Raw genomic sequence first — 16376 nt, forward strand, 5'->3', positions numbered from 1 at the left:
CAATGTGTTATCCACTATGACGCCTAGATTTCTTTCTTGGGTGGTAGCACCTAATATGGAACCTAACATTGTGTAACTATAGCATGGGTTATTTTTCCCTATGTGCATCACCTTGCATTTATCCACATTAAATTTCATCTGCCATTTCGATGTCCAATTTTCCAGTCTCACAAGGTCTTCCTGCAATTTATCACAATCTGCTTGTGATTTAACTACTCTGAACAATTTTGTATCATCTGCAAATTTGATTACCTGACTCATTGTATTTCTTTCCAGATCATTTATAAATATATTGAAAAGCACCGGTCCAAGTACAGATCCCTGAGGCACTCCATTGCCCACTCCCTTCCACTGAGAAAATTGTCCATTTAATCCTACTCTCTGTTTCCTGTCTTTTAGCCAGTTTGTAAATCCACGAAAGGACATCGCCACCTATCCCATGACTTTTTACTTTTCCTAGAAGCCTCTCATAAGGAACTTTGTCAAATACAAATATAAATCTTTTTGCTTTGCACAAAGCAGCCCCATGTTACATCCTACAGGAATCCAAAGAGCATTTTCTGATCAATACTAGACTTCCTGTAAACAAACCAAGTCTATTAACTGCATTTTTGGTAATTTAGACTCTCCAACTTATGCAACTCTTCTCCCTACAACAGCTTGCAAGTCTCAGCAATAATCCTCTACTGAGAAGTGCAGGTCACTCAGAAATGTGTGGTCTTCAGTTGGTTGGTGGGTGTCGCTGTTGAATAAATGTTCTGTTCTCCCTTGCTGCTGGGGAATGCAAGCACTGCCTCTGCACGGTTCTAATATTTGGACTTCTTGATGGACAGAAATGAATCCTATGTGAAGAATCTAAAGCTTGGGAAAGAAGCATATAACCACACCTAGGTTAATTTAATTCAACCAGTGTCTAAGCCACTCTCTCTCACTGCCTCCAGGGCTTCCAAAAACCTATGTAGCTATCTATATTTCTATAAAAGCGCACCTCACTAGCCTCAGCTGTACAGGGCAGCGCGAGCCATAGTCAGTGGCTGGTGTCTGTTGATGATGTCTGTGAGGATGACCGAGCAAATCTGGGCAGCAGCAGAAAACCACACCGACACCAGCCTTTTCTAATGCAAACTCAACTTTTATTAAACAAACAGAAAATCAATAACAATAACTGCCTATTTCGCAGTATACTTCCAAAAGAACTTCAGAAAGCATCAGGAGATCCTACTCCTGGAGTCATGGGGCCTCCCGATCCCAGCTGGGCTCTGCTTCTTAACTTCCCAGCAGGGTCCTACCCACACAGCTCTTCCTGTCCAGTAGGATCTCGCCCATAAAGCTCTCTCCCACTAAAGGATTTAAGATGGACCACGCATCTAGCCTGGTCCCACACAGGTTAATTAAGGGAAATAGGGTCACTCCATCACAATGCCATTAAATATGCCTGAAGGCTTATTATGGTGGCTTTCTTGGCATAATCAATTTCAGTAAAACACATACCACCTTCAGCTATAGGGATGTACGATCTCTGCATGCACTGGTTCTTATAAATGACCTGATAGGCATGGAGAAGCTTTCCTGTTTTTACATCCAATTAAGATATTTAAGTCTACTATTCCAAAACTGTATGATAATGCAGGAATTGCAAGTTAGTTAATAGCTTGTATATTATTTCTTGCTATTAAGGCACTTTTCAATATCAGCTTCACCCTCCTATAGTATTCCTTGCTAGTATAGTGGCACAGATAGGCAATAGTCACAGCCTCTAAGGTTTGTCCCAACAAGCTCCCCTTCTTGGGGAAGTTAATTGTCAGATAAGATATGGGGACAATTGCTTAAGGAGGTGGAGAGTTGAAGGACCCAGACCCCAAAGGATTCTGTGCAGCCCCTGGACTGGGAGTAGTTGCAATCACTTCTCCCAGTCCAGGGGCAATTGAAATATAAAGGAACTGGAGCAGGGAGGTGTATATAAATATCTAGGTGGAACAATTTGGCATAAATTAGAGAGAAAAAAGATCAGTACAGAGTACTATATGAGACTGAAATTAATGTTGAAAAATGCTTTAACAGTGTGGAATAGGATACAGACTATCAATCAGAGGGCAGCAGTTTAGTCACTCCTAATCCAGCCTGGGAGCTTGCCGCAGTTATCAATTGGCCACCCAGAGTTTGAATCACCTGTCTGCTAGGGCCTTCAAATTGTATGAAGCAGTGGCGTGCCATGACTGGCATACCTAAGACGCCTGCCAAAGGGGCGCGCCCCTTATGTCTGTGTCCCCCCCCCCCCCCATTTGAGAATGGTAAGAAAAAGAAAAGGAAACGTTTTTACTTTGCAGATTGCAAATCTGGATCAGCACATAATAAAACCAATTCATTACTGCAGGGAAACTGAAGTACAAAGCTGGAAAAGATCTCTGAACCCAGAGGCAAGATCTCCTCCACCTATCCCTTAGGCTCTTTAGCTAATGGAAGATCTGATACTGGAAACTAGTCATCTACTTTTTAGATGGTAACGGTATTAAAAAGAAGTCCCTGATGAAATTTGATCATGTTGGGGCAAGATGGCGGCATAGACGAAACGCGGATTGTATGCTGTAATTTTTGCGACTGAGTTTGCCTGGAGAAATACAAAAATGCCGCCAAAACGAAAAGGGAAAGTGAGGGTTTTTCCCTCTGAGCCCATACCTTCCCTAACACAGCCAGAGATCCTGCAGTTTCTGTCCCAGTCAGAATGTTTGGAGGAGTCAGGGAGCCCTATGGAGGTTCTAGCGAGGAAGAGCCGGAGCCTCCCCCGGAAGACACATCCCTCAGCCCGGATCAACAACAGCCTCCGGCGCAGTGTGACTCCAGCGGAGAGGCGTCCCAGTCGCTTATGGCTGACGCGGGAGGTGCGACTGAGAGCGAGGGAACTTCGGCCAGCAGCTTGCAGGAAGTGATTAACTCCGCCAATGCCGGAGTAGACCCGAATGCCGGTACGGGAGAAGAACTAATGGTCCGCCCGAAGGTCTAGTTGGGGAGAGAAAGATCTGTAAGCCCTCGGGAAGGAATCCAGGAACCAGCGTCTGCCTGCATCCAGGGTGAGTCTTCGCTGCAAACCCCCAAACCCGAGGCAATCACTCTAGAAGCTATTTGGGAGCTGATGGTTGGCTTCGGCTCTTCCCTAAAGCGTCTAGAAAGCAAAGTGGACTCAATGGCTTATAATAATCAGCAAAAGATTGTACAGATTCAGCAAACATCTACACTTACAAATAAAGTAACTGAAATGGAGAATAAAATATTGGCGGTTTCAAAAGTTAATTCTGCAATAATTAAGGTTCAGTTTACAGTTGCATGAAGACTGGAAACGATATAAATAATCGTTGAACTTACGGATTTTAAATTTTCCCCAAATTGTTGGGGAAATTTCTTATAATCACCTTCAAGTGCTTTCTAACACAAGCCCTTGCTTTTCCTAAGGATAAAATGCCGTCTGTTAATTCATGCCGTTTCTTGTATAAAAGGGCTTTAAATGTGGGGAATACTTCAGCATTGCCTCTCTCATATAATCTTACAAATTTCCTAGAAAATTCAAATCTAGAAGTATTAGATAGGAAAACTTTATTGGTGTCATTCATTTCCACTAAAGATGTAAATGATGTAATGAGAACGTTTTTCAGAAAGTTTCCAGTTAATTTTTGTGATCAACCGATAAGAATCTATCATAATTTATCTCCAATAACACAAACTAAGAGGAGAGAATTTTTGGTTTTCCGACAAGTAGTAATTTCCATGGGTTTTACTTTTACCTTAAGGTATCCCTGCAGATGCCTCTTAAAACGAGGTGACGAGTCCTTTGCTTTCTCACAGCCAGAGCAAATACAGCAATTTATTTTGGCCCAAAAGCCATCCACATATTCACCTTTAGCTAACTAGGTAATGGGTAAAATGATAGGAAAGAATCCGACAGTAATATTATGCAATGCCATATGTGTCTGTTTAATTTCTTGCTATTATCTCCTAAATATTTCTCTTGCCTCCTTTTAAGATTTAATTTTTCCTAAATTGTAAGAGACACAAATTGGATAAGGAATGTTAAGTACTGAATATTTCCCTTGTTATATGTTGATATATCTGATTGTGAAAAGTATGAAATCCTCTCTCAGTTTGTAAATTGTTTAAAATGATAAAGAATTAAAAAAAAAAAAAAAAAAGTCCCTGATGCATAAAGCTGAGGTAGTTTCCACTTTGAATTCCACAGGATCTCCTCCAGCTGCAAATGGGTCTTTGTGCTATACCAAATACTGCACAAAAAACTAGCTGGTGCAACAAAATGAAGTTGCTATTCTGTAATTATAGTATTTCTTAAAATTAACACTTTATGGTAGCGAGGTCCAGTCCGATAGAATCTTTGGAAGAGACATGCTGTGAAATTTTGAATTCGCATCGCCCTGACGCAGCATTGGCGAAACTTTGACAATGTCGGCGTCCTTAACAGCAGCTGATACAGCGCAGATCAAGTGTTATTATAAGAAGGCTTTCTGAAATTTTGGCGAAAAATCCATCAAGAAACCATTTCAATAAGATAAGTGTGACAATTAGTATCTATCGGGCGATTTTAGAACATAAGAAATTGCCATGCTGGGTCAGACCAAGGGTCCATCAAGCCCAGCATCCTGTTTCCAAAAGAGGCCAAAACCAGGCCACAAGAACCTGGCAATTACCCAAACACTAAGAAGTTCCCATGCTACTGATGCAATTAATAGCAGTAGCTATTCCCTAAGTAAAATTGATTAATAGCCGTTAATGGACTTCTCCATTAATGGCTATCTTTTATTGCTGATATTGAAAAGTAAAATCTGGTTTTTGTTTTTGAGCTATGAATGGTGAAAGGAAAAACGCAGTCATATACAAATACAAAACACAAGAACCAGTCACAAAAGTAATTTTTTTATAAATTTATAAATTAAAAAATTCTTGAAGTAGAAATAAAGAATGAGAGGTTTTTATGACCTATGACTGCAACTACTGGTTTCAATAAAATCCGAATGCAGAAAACAGATTGGTACCAGTGCTGAGGTCTTTTCCTCTCTACCATAAAATATTAATTTTAATAAATACTATAATTACAGAATAGCAACTTCATTTTGTTGCACCAGCTAGTTTTTTGTGTGGTTTAATACGATACTGGTTTGATACTTGTTTTTGAGTAAACTACACCAAATACTGTACAACCTCCAATTACTGACAAGGGGGTATGTTGGCTACATCTACGGAACCAACTGACACTTCTTTAAAAGGACATTTGGAGAACTGTCTCGTGTATCGAGACCTCTGTCTCTAAATCTATTTCATAGCTTTGTCAGTTTTCAACTGGTGTTATCTTCTAAATTAATGGAGGTGGATAACAGACTGGGATTAACTGAGAGTAATCTAGGTGTTCAGGCTGGTGTAATAACTAATACACAACCCTCATCAGTCTCAGGAATTAAAGATAATTTGAGTCTCTACTACAAAATGTAGTAGAGACTCATCCAAATGCCTGTACTCCCTTGTACGAAGGTGTAGATGCATGCAACTTCAATTTTTTTCGCATACCGGTACTTCATAACAGATTTGATGACTACAGAAGTTGGACCACCCATAGGTCATCAACTTCTGCAATCTAAACTTGAGGCCCAACTTCCTGGAGACCGGAGGGACAGAATGTGGAGACTCCCACACCTTTAAAAGCATTGCATTCAGAATTTTGTGGGAGGGTAGAGCTGAGGGTTCTGCTGGCACCTCTAGGATTTTTAGTATTCCAAAGATTTCTTCTCTGGAATCAGGCAGTTTCTTGCCATCTACTCCCAATTCTCCTCCCAGTTTCTCTACAAACTTGGCATATGTTAGGTCTTCTGGGGGAGAAGAGTGATCGGAGGACTCCTCCAGAGGGTCGGAGGGGATGCCTGTCAAACTAGAGAAAGACACATCAGGTGGAGAACCCTGGGCAACTAATGGAGAAAGCTGGGTCCCAGTTTGTTTATCTGGAGAACGGAAGCCCACAATTCTGGTGGCAAAATGATCTACTAGAGATTCCTTCACCAAAAATAGCACGTTTACATATGACCCGTGAATGTGCTTTTTCCGTTGCCAGACCTATCTTATTTACTTGAGGCAATCAGATTCAATTAACTTTTTAGGGAACAGGTTAAAACCTGTTTAATTTAGCTTATTTTTAAATTGGTTTTTTTTTACTGTGAAATATTGTTTTATTTACAGAAATTGCTTATTTTGTAATGTCATTTTTATTTTATTTTGTCTTAGAGTAAAGACTATAAATGTAAATATGTCCAGAATGGAGTCCACTCCCCGCCCCTGGGAGACTGTGGTGGTGCTTGTCTCCTCTTTTTGGTGTGAGGACTCCTATGATCTCAGAATTCATGGTCCTTTTTATGGCCAGACAGAGACCTATGTTTCCTCTTATCTTCTGATGATGCACACATCGCAGAAGGCTGTTGATGCATCGTGCCTCATGTGGTACGAAGCACCAGTGAGTCGCGCACCCTGGGGCGCTCAATGACATGCGTCGAGTGATGTGTCTATGGCATTGTTTTGGGGGGCTGTGTCGGTGCGTCATGTATGGCGCCTCCGTGGATGCGTCGCAGCGTCGAAATAGGACACAGATAGTCGATCAGGTGGTCGATCAGGCTGACGCTTCGAAATATCAGACTGTGCTTTCAACACAGTTTTTGAAGGGGGTCGATGTTCAGGCCCCAACCTGGGTTCTATAAGTGCCAAAGTGACCTTTCCACCCATTTTTGACTTGGCCTTTGATTTAGCCAGTGGCTCCAATGAGGAAGATCATCTCAGGACGTCGTGGGACTTGCCTTCTGCCCCTGGCGAAGACTGAGTCGAGTGTCTTGGAGAAGGCATGCAGGAGCCGGAGCAGCATGATTCCCTTTCGTGGAGTTGAGCAATTTTGTCCGCCCGCTGTCTTCTGGCCCTTGGAGACATCAGGCCACAGTCCTTGCAGGACACCTGGTCAGGGTCTGGGCCCAAACAAAGATAGCAGTAACTGTGATTGTCAGTGAAGAACATTATGTGTCCCCGCACTTACAATATTTGAAGCCCGGTTTTTTTGACACTGAGGAGCGCTGAAAAATGCTGTTGTGGGATCGCTGATGCGAAAGATATAGAAAAATAGACAAAACATGGCCCATGCAAAGAGAAAAAAAAACAAAACGAAATACGTCCATGACTAAGTGAGGAAAAAAATAGCACCAAGGAGACAAATGATGCGCTATGCATGGGAAGAGCTGCGCAGATGCAGCAGCATTCAAAGCTTTGCTTCCTGTAACAACATCCGCAAGAGTGCCATCGATGACATCACCCAAACAGCATAGCTAATTCATCCTTATCAACGGAAAAGGCTAGATAATTTTAGACTTGCTCTGCCTGGCTAAAATTAGCCTGCTAACCTAGCCAGATATAGTTCAAAATCAGCTAAGTTAGCCGGATAACTAAACTCCTCCCAGATACACCCATGGAACGTTTCTTTTTTATCCAGCTAAATTACAGCCAGATAATAACTTATCTGGACTCAGTACCAGTATGGCCTGGGGTACTCATGTGAGCTAGTGTGGGTATAGGTTAAGAAAGAGGGGAGGCACCGTTTATATCCAGCCCCTCCCTTTGAGGATGTTGGAATGGCCATCTCCTGGATAGAATTTATAAGCAACTCTACTGAGAGATTGTGGGCAGTGTTTTCAGGTTTGGACAGTTAGGTGGCAGTGAGGAGCATTGTGTTTTTCGTTGTATTTTCAGGCCTATTTGGAGGAACCAGGCAAATCCTGCCTGGGGGTTCTTAAGCAAGGTCAGGAGGTGTTTCTTACCAGTCCACTGGCTAAGGCTTCCTTCTGGGTTGTTTTTTGGGATTTTACATATTTCATGGTTGTAACCTTGCAAGACCCTCAGGTACCACCTGGACTTGAGGCACAGGGAACCCGTAGGGAAGGCCTGCTCCACTGCATGCTCAGGAAGGAAGGAGGCATGGGGGTGACCTGCAGCAGGGGAGAACTCTGGTGTTAATTCAGTTGGGTAACGAATACTTTTGCTTTTGAAGATCCAGGAGGAAGAGTTTTGGCTGCCCCTTCCTTTCTGCAGTGACACAGCGAGAGCTGCCTGTTCCACAAAGGATCCCTCCCATCGTGGGATCCGTGAGAGAAGAACACCAGCTGTTAGTAAGAGCCTTTGAGAACACCCATCTGGAGTCTTCACCCATGGGGAGAGAGGATTTGGACTCTCTGTCTATGGACAGTGCATTACATGGCTTTTACCAGTTTTGGAGAGGTTTTCCCATCCCAACAAGGGATACCTTGGCCTCTTGGGGAACCTCACTTAGCCACACTCTGGAGGGTGGGCATTTCTCCATGTCCTAGTACGAGATACAGTTTCTCGCGTTATCTGTACAGGTGTAATTTACAAGTACATCTGTGATGCGGAGGACTGAATTTATTGTACCATATTTCACCTGCTTACCCATCAATACATACTTTATTTTTGGATACTAAATCATTGGCTCCAGTGATTTTTTTTGGCACATACAGCACCACAGTGAAGGAAAAATACCCCTCTTCCTGGGAAAAGAAACACACCAAAAGTGACCCCTGTCACTTTGGTCTTTCCTCCCCACCAACAAAGAATCCCAACCCTGGGGGAGACTATGAAAGAGCTAGTCAGGAGTGGTTCCAGCCCTGAGGAGACATACTGGGGCAGATTTTAAAACATACACGCGTGGTGTACATTTGTGCGTGCTACCCAGCACGCACAAATGTACGCCCGATTTTATAAAATTAGGGGTTGGCGCGCACAAGGGGGTGCACACTAGTGCACCTTGCGCGCGCCGAGCCCTCGGGGAGACCAGCTGGCTTTCCCCGTTCCCTCTCCCCCACCTTCTCCTCCCTTCCCCTACCTGTCCCACCCCCCAGCCCGAAAGAAAAAACAAAAAACCCTGTACCTTTATCTCACAAGTTACGCCTGCCAGCACACAATCCCCCTGTCTAGCGGCCACCCAAAGATTAACGGCCACCCAAAAATGGGGTTACACAAGTACTAAGAAGGGCATTAGCAGTAAAGTTGAGAGATTAAGATCATTCCCAACATACCCTGGCTTACAAATGAGGTTCATTTCTGCCAAGGTATGTACCACGCAAACCCATTTGATGATTTTGCCCTAACAACAAAGACCATGGTTGTTTTATTTATTTGATTTATATTCTGCCTTTCAGGCACTTCAAAGCAGATTACATACAAATACTGTAGGAACCAATTGAGAAGATATCTTGACAAGATCCTTCAATGTGATGAACAAAGAAGCAGCCCCAGATTCTACCTGGGGCTGCCTCTGGACCCTCCAGAAGTTGTCAGGAAAAAGGACCAATTTCCATTCAGAACTCATTTTTGTGCTGCTCAATATCCTAAAATAAGTTTAGCTGTGAAACTTTACTGGCTAATTTCCCATCCCTCTGCTGATGAATAGTGACCCAATAGACAAATGCTTAATACTTTGATAATATCAGCATACAGTTTAAAATAAAGCCATCATGCAGTTTAAATTGTTTAATCAACTACTCCAATTTGTTATTAAAGCATTTTAAATGTGAAATTACAGCCTCCAATAAAAAATAATATTGCATACTTATGTGTATGTAAAGCATAGAAGTGATTGAAAAAATATACACCATCCTTAACTATGGAACAGTTTATTCAATATAATAACATACATCACCTGCTCTAAAGAAAGAAAAATGTTCCCTCAAGGACTTAAGTATCTAGCCATTCTCATGGAATACTATAAATCAACTATGAATTAAAAGCCAATGATCCCCCTCTCTCCTGCCCCCACCCCAAGCCAGTAAGGATTTCAGAATCCCCAGAACAATATGCATGAGATTAATTTGCATGCACTGAAGATCTACTACATGCAAATCTCTCTTTTGCATATTATACACATCCTGAAAACGTGACTGTTGCAGAGAGAGAGGAGGCAGATACTAGAGCCCCGTCCTAGAATAATACTCAATGTCTTGTAAGTCAACTAAAAATATCTTACGTCAGCATCTTTAACCTTGTCAAAACTGGATTAGCCTCTCTCTCTCACACACACATCACAATTGTTATTCAAATTCTGATTGAAGTCAAACAGATACCTCAGTATTTTCTGTGACATGAGATTCAGGATGAGGATCGTCTAAAATCTGCAAGACAAGAAACCAAAGTAATAAAGTTGCATGTTTTAGTATGCCCATGACAATGAAGCCAGTGTGGATACTTAATGTAAACGTTTCTCCAGGTACCTGCGGCCGCCTCTCCGCACTCTGCCCTGAAGCCATGCAGCTCTCCAGTCTCTGGTAATGCTGCTGGGGTGGGGAAGAGAAAAGCAGTCTGTCAGTAAAGCGAAAGTAAAGGAAAGCCAAGTAGCAGTAAAACAACGCAGTGTTGCCAACCTCGCTTATTTCTCGCGAGATTGGGGGGTTTTTTTCTAGTCATTCACTCCCTCTCCCCCCCCCCCATTCGCCAGTTGTTTCTAATTGGGCAATTTTTCCTGCCAATCGTGGGTTTTTGGGGGCTTGGTGGGCCAGACTTGTGCTCTGCTGTTGCAGTGATTGGCTGCTGCTGCCGATGAGCCCTGTCCATAGCAGGCGCACCCAAAATTATTGCAGGAGGAAGGAAGTGGGCAGATCCCAGGAAGCTTCTGTGCAGCAGCAGAAAGAGAGTGTAGCACTCAGCTGGCTACAGCCAGGTATCAGGAGGGGAGGAATGAGTATGCTGGGAGGGGCGAATGAGCGTGAGGGGATTGAAGATGTGTTTGTAGGGGGTGGGGAGGGGGGAATGAGTGCGTGGGGGCCAGGGATGTGCTGAGAGGGGGCAATGAGTGTGTGGGGCTGGTGTTTTTATTTGTTCTACACCACTTTTGATTTCATTTAATTTTTTTTTTCTTATTTCTTCTCCCTGCAGAAGATCACCTTTGTAAGAAAGCCTGTCCATACTTGCTGTTTCTGTCATTGCCTGCTACTCTACTAAATGGTTTTGATCTACTGTGGCTAAAGTAAGGAACTGAGCTAAGTACGGTAAAAGGTACTGCAAAGCTTGGGAAGAGGAATGTGAACTAAAAGCATGGATTCAGTCTGTGGTCGGCAGTGTTTGTAAATGTGAAATTCGTGCACATCATGTAGACCAGCTGCAACACACTAAAACGGAGAAACACGCAAAAGATTTGACTCCTTTGTCAGTCTTGCTTTTTTTGGGCTTGTTTTTTTGGAAACAAAGTGCTTGTTCTTTCACAAAAACCTGGCAACCCTGGAAACAAGCCACTTCAGATTTATAGCAATCATAGAGCATGCAAAATACATGTGCAAAGATTGATAGGGTCACAAGAAGAATATGTGTCTGAAGAATATGCATGAGATCAAAGTTTGCAAATTTCTCATGCATGCTTATTACAGGTGCCCTAAAACCAGTCCACTCAAGCGTTCCTGCAGGCCAAGCTCGAGAACCAAGGGCAGCACAGCCAGTGTTAAGAAATTCAACCAATGGCCACGCTTCAAAAAAAAAAAAAAAAAAGACACCTCCGTTCAAATTAGCCAAGGATTCCTCTTCAGCAGCCTCCTCACGCGATATATCCCTTCCACCTCTCCTTGGCTAACGAATCCAACACCCACGGGACATCAGCTGCATACTGGGACACCTCACATGTCTGAGGGAAAGGTGCATGCTCCGTTGGAAAAGAGAAGACTCAGCGAGCCAGCGCGTGCATAGTCTGTCACATGGGCACAGAAGAGCCGTGTGCCCGATTGCAGGATTTTCTATTGTGGAACGAGCAGTGTGGTTGCCTCTCAAGTAGTGGACTAGAATAATAGCGGGGATGACGAGGCACATGAGAAGTGGAAAATGCGCTGTGGGGCAGCGGGCGTGGCACTCTTCAGACGCTGTTCCCACTTCCCTGTGCCATAGGAAATATTGCCAACTCTTAGAAGAAAGTCACTAGATCCTCACCCCTGAAAAGCATCAGAGTGGCTAAACAGTAGCTGGAACCAGGTTGCTATGCGGTAACACCAGTAAAGATGAGAGTTTTTGAGTTCTGGTTGCCCTAGGGTGGCTCTATAATGAGGTAGGTTGAGGCAGCCGCTTCAGGTGGCAGAATTTTGAAGTGGGAAAAAGTGCCCCTTCAAAATTCCACAGCCCCCACCTCACCCTGTCGTGCTACTTTCCTGACCCCCTAAGACTCCCCAAAACCTCTGCTGGTCCAGGGAGTGATCTGCAGTAGCCCCTGTCACTTGGTAAGGGCTAAAGGCCACCGGCGCCATGTTGGTTAGTGACAGCCGACGGCCCGGGAGCAGCAGATCGCTCCCGCCCCCCCAGACCACCAGGGGCTTTGGTGAGTCTTTGGGGGGGGGGGGTATGTGGTTCCTGCTTCAGGCAACACATTGCTTTGAGCCGCCCCTGATTGGTGTAAATGGATAGGGGGTGTCACGCGCACACTCCCTCTTTCTGTCACAGATAGGCGGATACGTGTGTTTAACATTCACACTCAACTCATCTGCTGTTGCTCATGTACTTTTTCAGCTGGTGCTTCCATTCACCCTCCCCCAGCAGGCACTACAGCAGCATCACCTAAAGCTCTTGCCCTGGTTGCCAGTCCTTCACCAGCCTGCAGTCGCCACTTTGTCTGCCTCCCTCCCTGGTTCTCTACTTGCCCAGGACACTCACTGTTGTGTTTTACCAGCCCTTTCTGAGCTCACACAGAAGCCTCAGATGACAGTCTGGCTGGCACTGCTGCTTAACTTGGCTGGTACAGTGACAACCCCTGGCTCAGCCCCTCCCTTCCTGTGACCAAGCTTGTGTTCATGTGCCAGTCCAGACTTTCCTCATCGCTGTGTTCCAGACTGCTCTGCTGACCTTAGTCCTTCCCACATTGATTGGTTGTGGGAATGGATGCATCATCAGGAGGAAGCAAAAGGGGGCGGGGTCATGAAAAAAAATAGTCGTACACAGGCACTTTCTGCTGAGTCATGGAAATTTTAGAACTATGAAAAATATTGTTAAATTTGTGGCTAAATTGTTTAAAAAAAGAGCTAAACTAGCTCCTTGTGGCATTCACAGTTCTAATATCTCCATGAGGTTCAAAAAGTTACAAAATCTAGCCACCAAATTGCTCAATTGGCAATACTGTGTGGGGCCAGCATGCCTGAAGGTGAGATTCTTGGTTTTCCTCTGACTCTGTTCCTACCTGACTGCCTCAGATGGTTGGCATCTTTTCTGTGAACTGTAACAGGACCCCTTACCAAACTTGAAGTGGGGGTGGGAAGAACAGAGCTACTGTCAGTTGTTAATCTACAGTCGGAGCCGGTGCTAGGTTTTTTTGCTGCCCTGTGTGAACAATTATTATGCTGCCCCTCCCCCCCCCCAATTCATTTATTCTCTATCCCAGGCCCCCCCCAAAAAATCCCAGCTCCCTTCAGTGATAAAAACTTTAAAAACTGTCACCCCCCCCCCATACCAATGGATGGTGCAAGAATATTAGGTGCCCCCAGGCGAACCTTATACAATGCGCCCCCCGACCCATTCCACACACACAGTTAAGAGAGAGATGCATTTATATTTTACATGAAAAATATCCAAGTACAGTATTCTGAGGTAAAAAATATCACTTACATTATATTTACATGCACCGCTATTATGCCAGCCAGGAATCCCTGCAAAAAAGAAACTTGGAATCCATATGCTATTAGGCCTAATGTGTTGGGTGTGGACTTGACCAACCGAAATCCCTAAAACACTAATGTATTTCCTGTTAGGAAAATGCCTCACCTCAGTCACACATGCAGAACATAAACAGACCCTCACCAAATACAGAATAGAGCAACCATAAAGTAGAAATACAAACGTGCAGACAAAATCTGAACTGGAAAACACAAGAAGCCAGATGCATTTTTTGCATTGTTGCAGTGCAACAATGTAAAAAAAAACCAAAAAAAAAACCCATCAGACAATAAAATCAAGAAATAAATACATAATCATAATACTAAAACATACTAATATTATTTTAAAAAAAGCTGATAAATAAAAGATCAAATAATTAAAAACTCATATACAAGTTTTTTTTAAATGTCCCAAACACCAATAAAATATTTCAAAACAGCAGAGACAGCAAATAACATCTGAAAAATAAAACTAAAAATGATTTTAAAAATTCACGCTCTCCATAACTGGGAACTTTTGATTTCCAGTCACCCTGGGATTTTGGTCGAGTAGTGGGAGGGGGATGCTCCCTCAGACAAACTTCTCTATAGTTGGAATCTACCAGCAGCCCCAGGCCCTCATCTTCATTTCAGCTTCTGGCAGGTTGGAATCCACCTGCAGCCCCCATTCTTTCTCTCTCACCACACCACAGACAAGCTCCCATTTACACGCACACACCCCAAACAGGCTCCCTTACCCCTGCTCATCCTGGGAAGGCTCCCATGCATGCATGTGCACACACACACATCTACCCCAGGCAAGCTTCCATTCACTCACACATACATACAGACCAGGCAGTCAGGGTCCATGGGTCATTCCTCCGCTGCTGCTGCCAGCTTGTTTGTTCTTTACGGAGAAAAGCCATTTTTCAGCTCTTCTTTCTGTGCTGGTACGCCGGTAATTCAGCACTTGCGGTGCTAGCACTTCCTGTATTCTTATCTCACGAGAATACAGGACGTTTTAGCACTGTGAGTGTTCAATACCGCGGGGCCAGCACCGGAGGAGGAGCTGCCACATGGGCTTCCTCTGCTGTGGCCTTCTGCTACCGGTGGGATCGGGTCCACCAGTGGCACCACGGACCTTTTTCTGCCACCAGTGGGACCGGGTCCACTAGCAGCACCATGGGCCTCCTCTTCTTCTGCCACGGGTGGGATCAGGTGTGCCGCTCTGTGCAATTGCACGGATTGCACACCCGGTGGTGCTGGGCCTGTCTGTAGTCCTAGCCTGTCATAGGTTCCTCCTATAAGGGTGCAGGGGTAGAATCTTTTCCTGGAGCCAATCGAAGGCGTTGGAATCTGGTAGTCAGACATGGTACTCTGCGGGAATAACCCCTCTTCCGGGATCTCTCCTTGAAATAAACATCAGTCTTGGTGCAGAGGAAGATCAGTGCATTGAGGGATGTGGGAACCTCTTGTCCAGCGAGTTCATCCTTGATCTGAGCGGCCAGGCCCTGTCAGAATACAGCGGTTAGGCTCTCTTCATTCCACCACAGCTCAGTCCAAAACTGAATTGTGAAATGTCCCACTATTTGAGAGCCCTGGCCAAGACGCAGGAAATTGGCTGCAGCGGAAGAAGACCAGCCCAGCTCATCGAAGACCCTGTGGAAGTGCTCTATAAATTTGACTAAGTTGCTCAGGGTCAAGTCATTCACTCCCAACGTGAAGCCAAGGAAATGGCTGAGCCAATCACTGGGCAGGCACACTCAGGTGCTGTGACTGAGCCTGCCCCCGTGATCTGCTCAGCCACCTCTGTACACTCTTAATTGCTCCACTTTTAATTCCCTGCCTCTTAACCCTTCCCCCATCTCTAATGTCCCTGCTGTTCACCCATTTCCAAGTCTGTGTTCAGTCCCCTAATCCTAGCTCCCTCCCACTACCCCCTCTCCTCTTGGAGCTTCAAGTTGCTCCTTTTGCCTCCAAGGGCTCACTGTCATCCCATTCCCCCCCCCCCCCCCCCCCCCCCCCCCCCACACACACACACACACTTTTACCTCCTCTCCCCTCCTGCTGAGCCTGGCTCAGCCATCCAGGAGAACAAAGCTAGTGGTCTGGTGCTTTTTAACCCACTTCTGCCGTTGGTGTCATTCTCTCCTGCATGGTTCAGATCAGCTGTTTGACTCTCACTGGTGGGAGAGAGACCCATGGCTACAGGAGAGGGTTAGATGGTCTGACCGCCATTCTACTTGCCTGCTGACCTGGCCACAGGTGGAGGGGGACAGAGGAAGTAACACCATTTCAGCCCACATCAAGAACAGGGGGTGGTTGCACACTGCAGGCTGCATCGGAAGGGGACAGGGCCTTGAATTTGCATGGTATTTTCCTTTAACCACAGGCTGTGTCAGAAGAGGATACTACACACCCAAAAGCCCATCAAGATAACTGAGAGCTGGATGTCCGCATCATACTGATTTCTTCCTTCTCCTGCACTGGTACATATATAGATGGAACTGGCCCATTATGACAAGTTCATGTGTGCCTCTGCCCCCATCTTCCTTAGTTTTAAAATTTGGAAGAGAGTTTGGTGGGGCTTTCAGTGTTTTCCTAGCTCTTTTTTTGGCATATGAGTCCTCATATGCCAAAAAATGCCTGCTCTATAGAGGCTGGTGTGCCACACAACATTTTTGTTAA

General features: G+C 44.6%; 1 protein-coding gene and 1 long non-coding RNA gene across 2 annotated transcripts in view; one reads left to right on the forward strand and one right to left on the reverse strand.

Moving 5' to 3' along the window:
- LOC115087156 (cytochrome c oxidase assembly protein COX20, mitochondrial) overlaps nucleotides 1-10459 on the reverse strand; it is an 80126-nt gene extending 69667 nt beyond the window's left edge. Inside the window, exons 1-2 of the mRNA XM_029593954.1 lie at nucleotides 10305-10459; nucleotides 10158-10205 (exon numbers count right to left, since the gene is read on the reverse strand). Coding sequence (XP_029449814.1) covers nucleotides 10158-10205; nucleotides 10305-10340 — 84 coding nt within the window. The 5' untranslated portion in view covers nucleotides 10341-10459. The remainder of the gene's footprint in view (nucleotides 1-10157; nucleotides 10206-10304) is intronic.
- Nucleotides 10460-10646: 187 nt separating this feature from the next.
- Nucleotides 10647-13590, forward strand: LOC115087157. The gene is made up of 2 exons (XR_003855448.1): nucleotides 10647-10750; nucleotides 10966-13590. It is a non-coding gene; the product is annotated as an uncharacterized LOC115087157 (long non-coding RNA).
- The last annotated feature ends 2786 nt before the right edge of the window (nucleotides 13591-16376 follow it).

Source organism: Rhinatrema bivittatum, chromosome 3 (genome assembly GCF_901001135.1).
Source record: "Rhinatrema bivittatum chromosome 3, aRhiBiv1.1, whole genome shotgun sequence".
NCBI lineage: Eukaryota > Metazoa > Chordata > Amphibia > Gymnophiona > Rhinatrematidae > Rhinatrema > Rhinatrema bivittatum.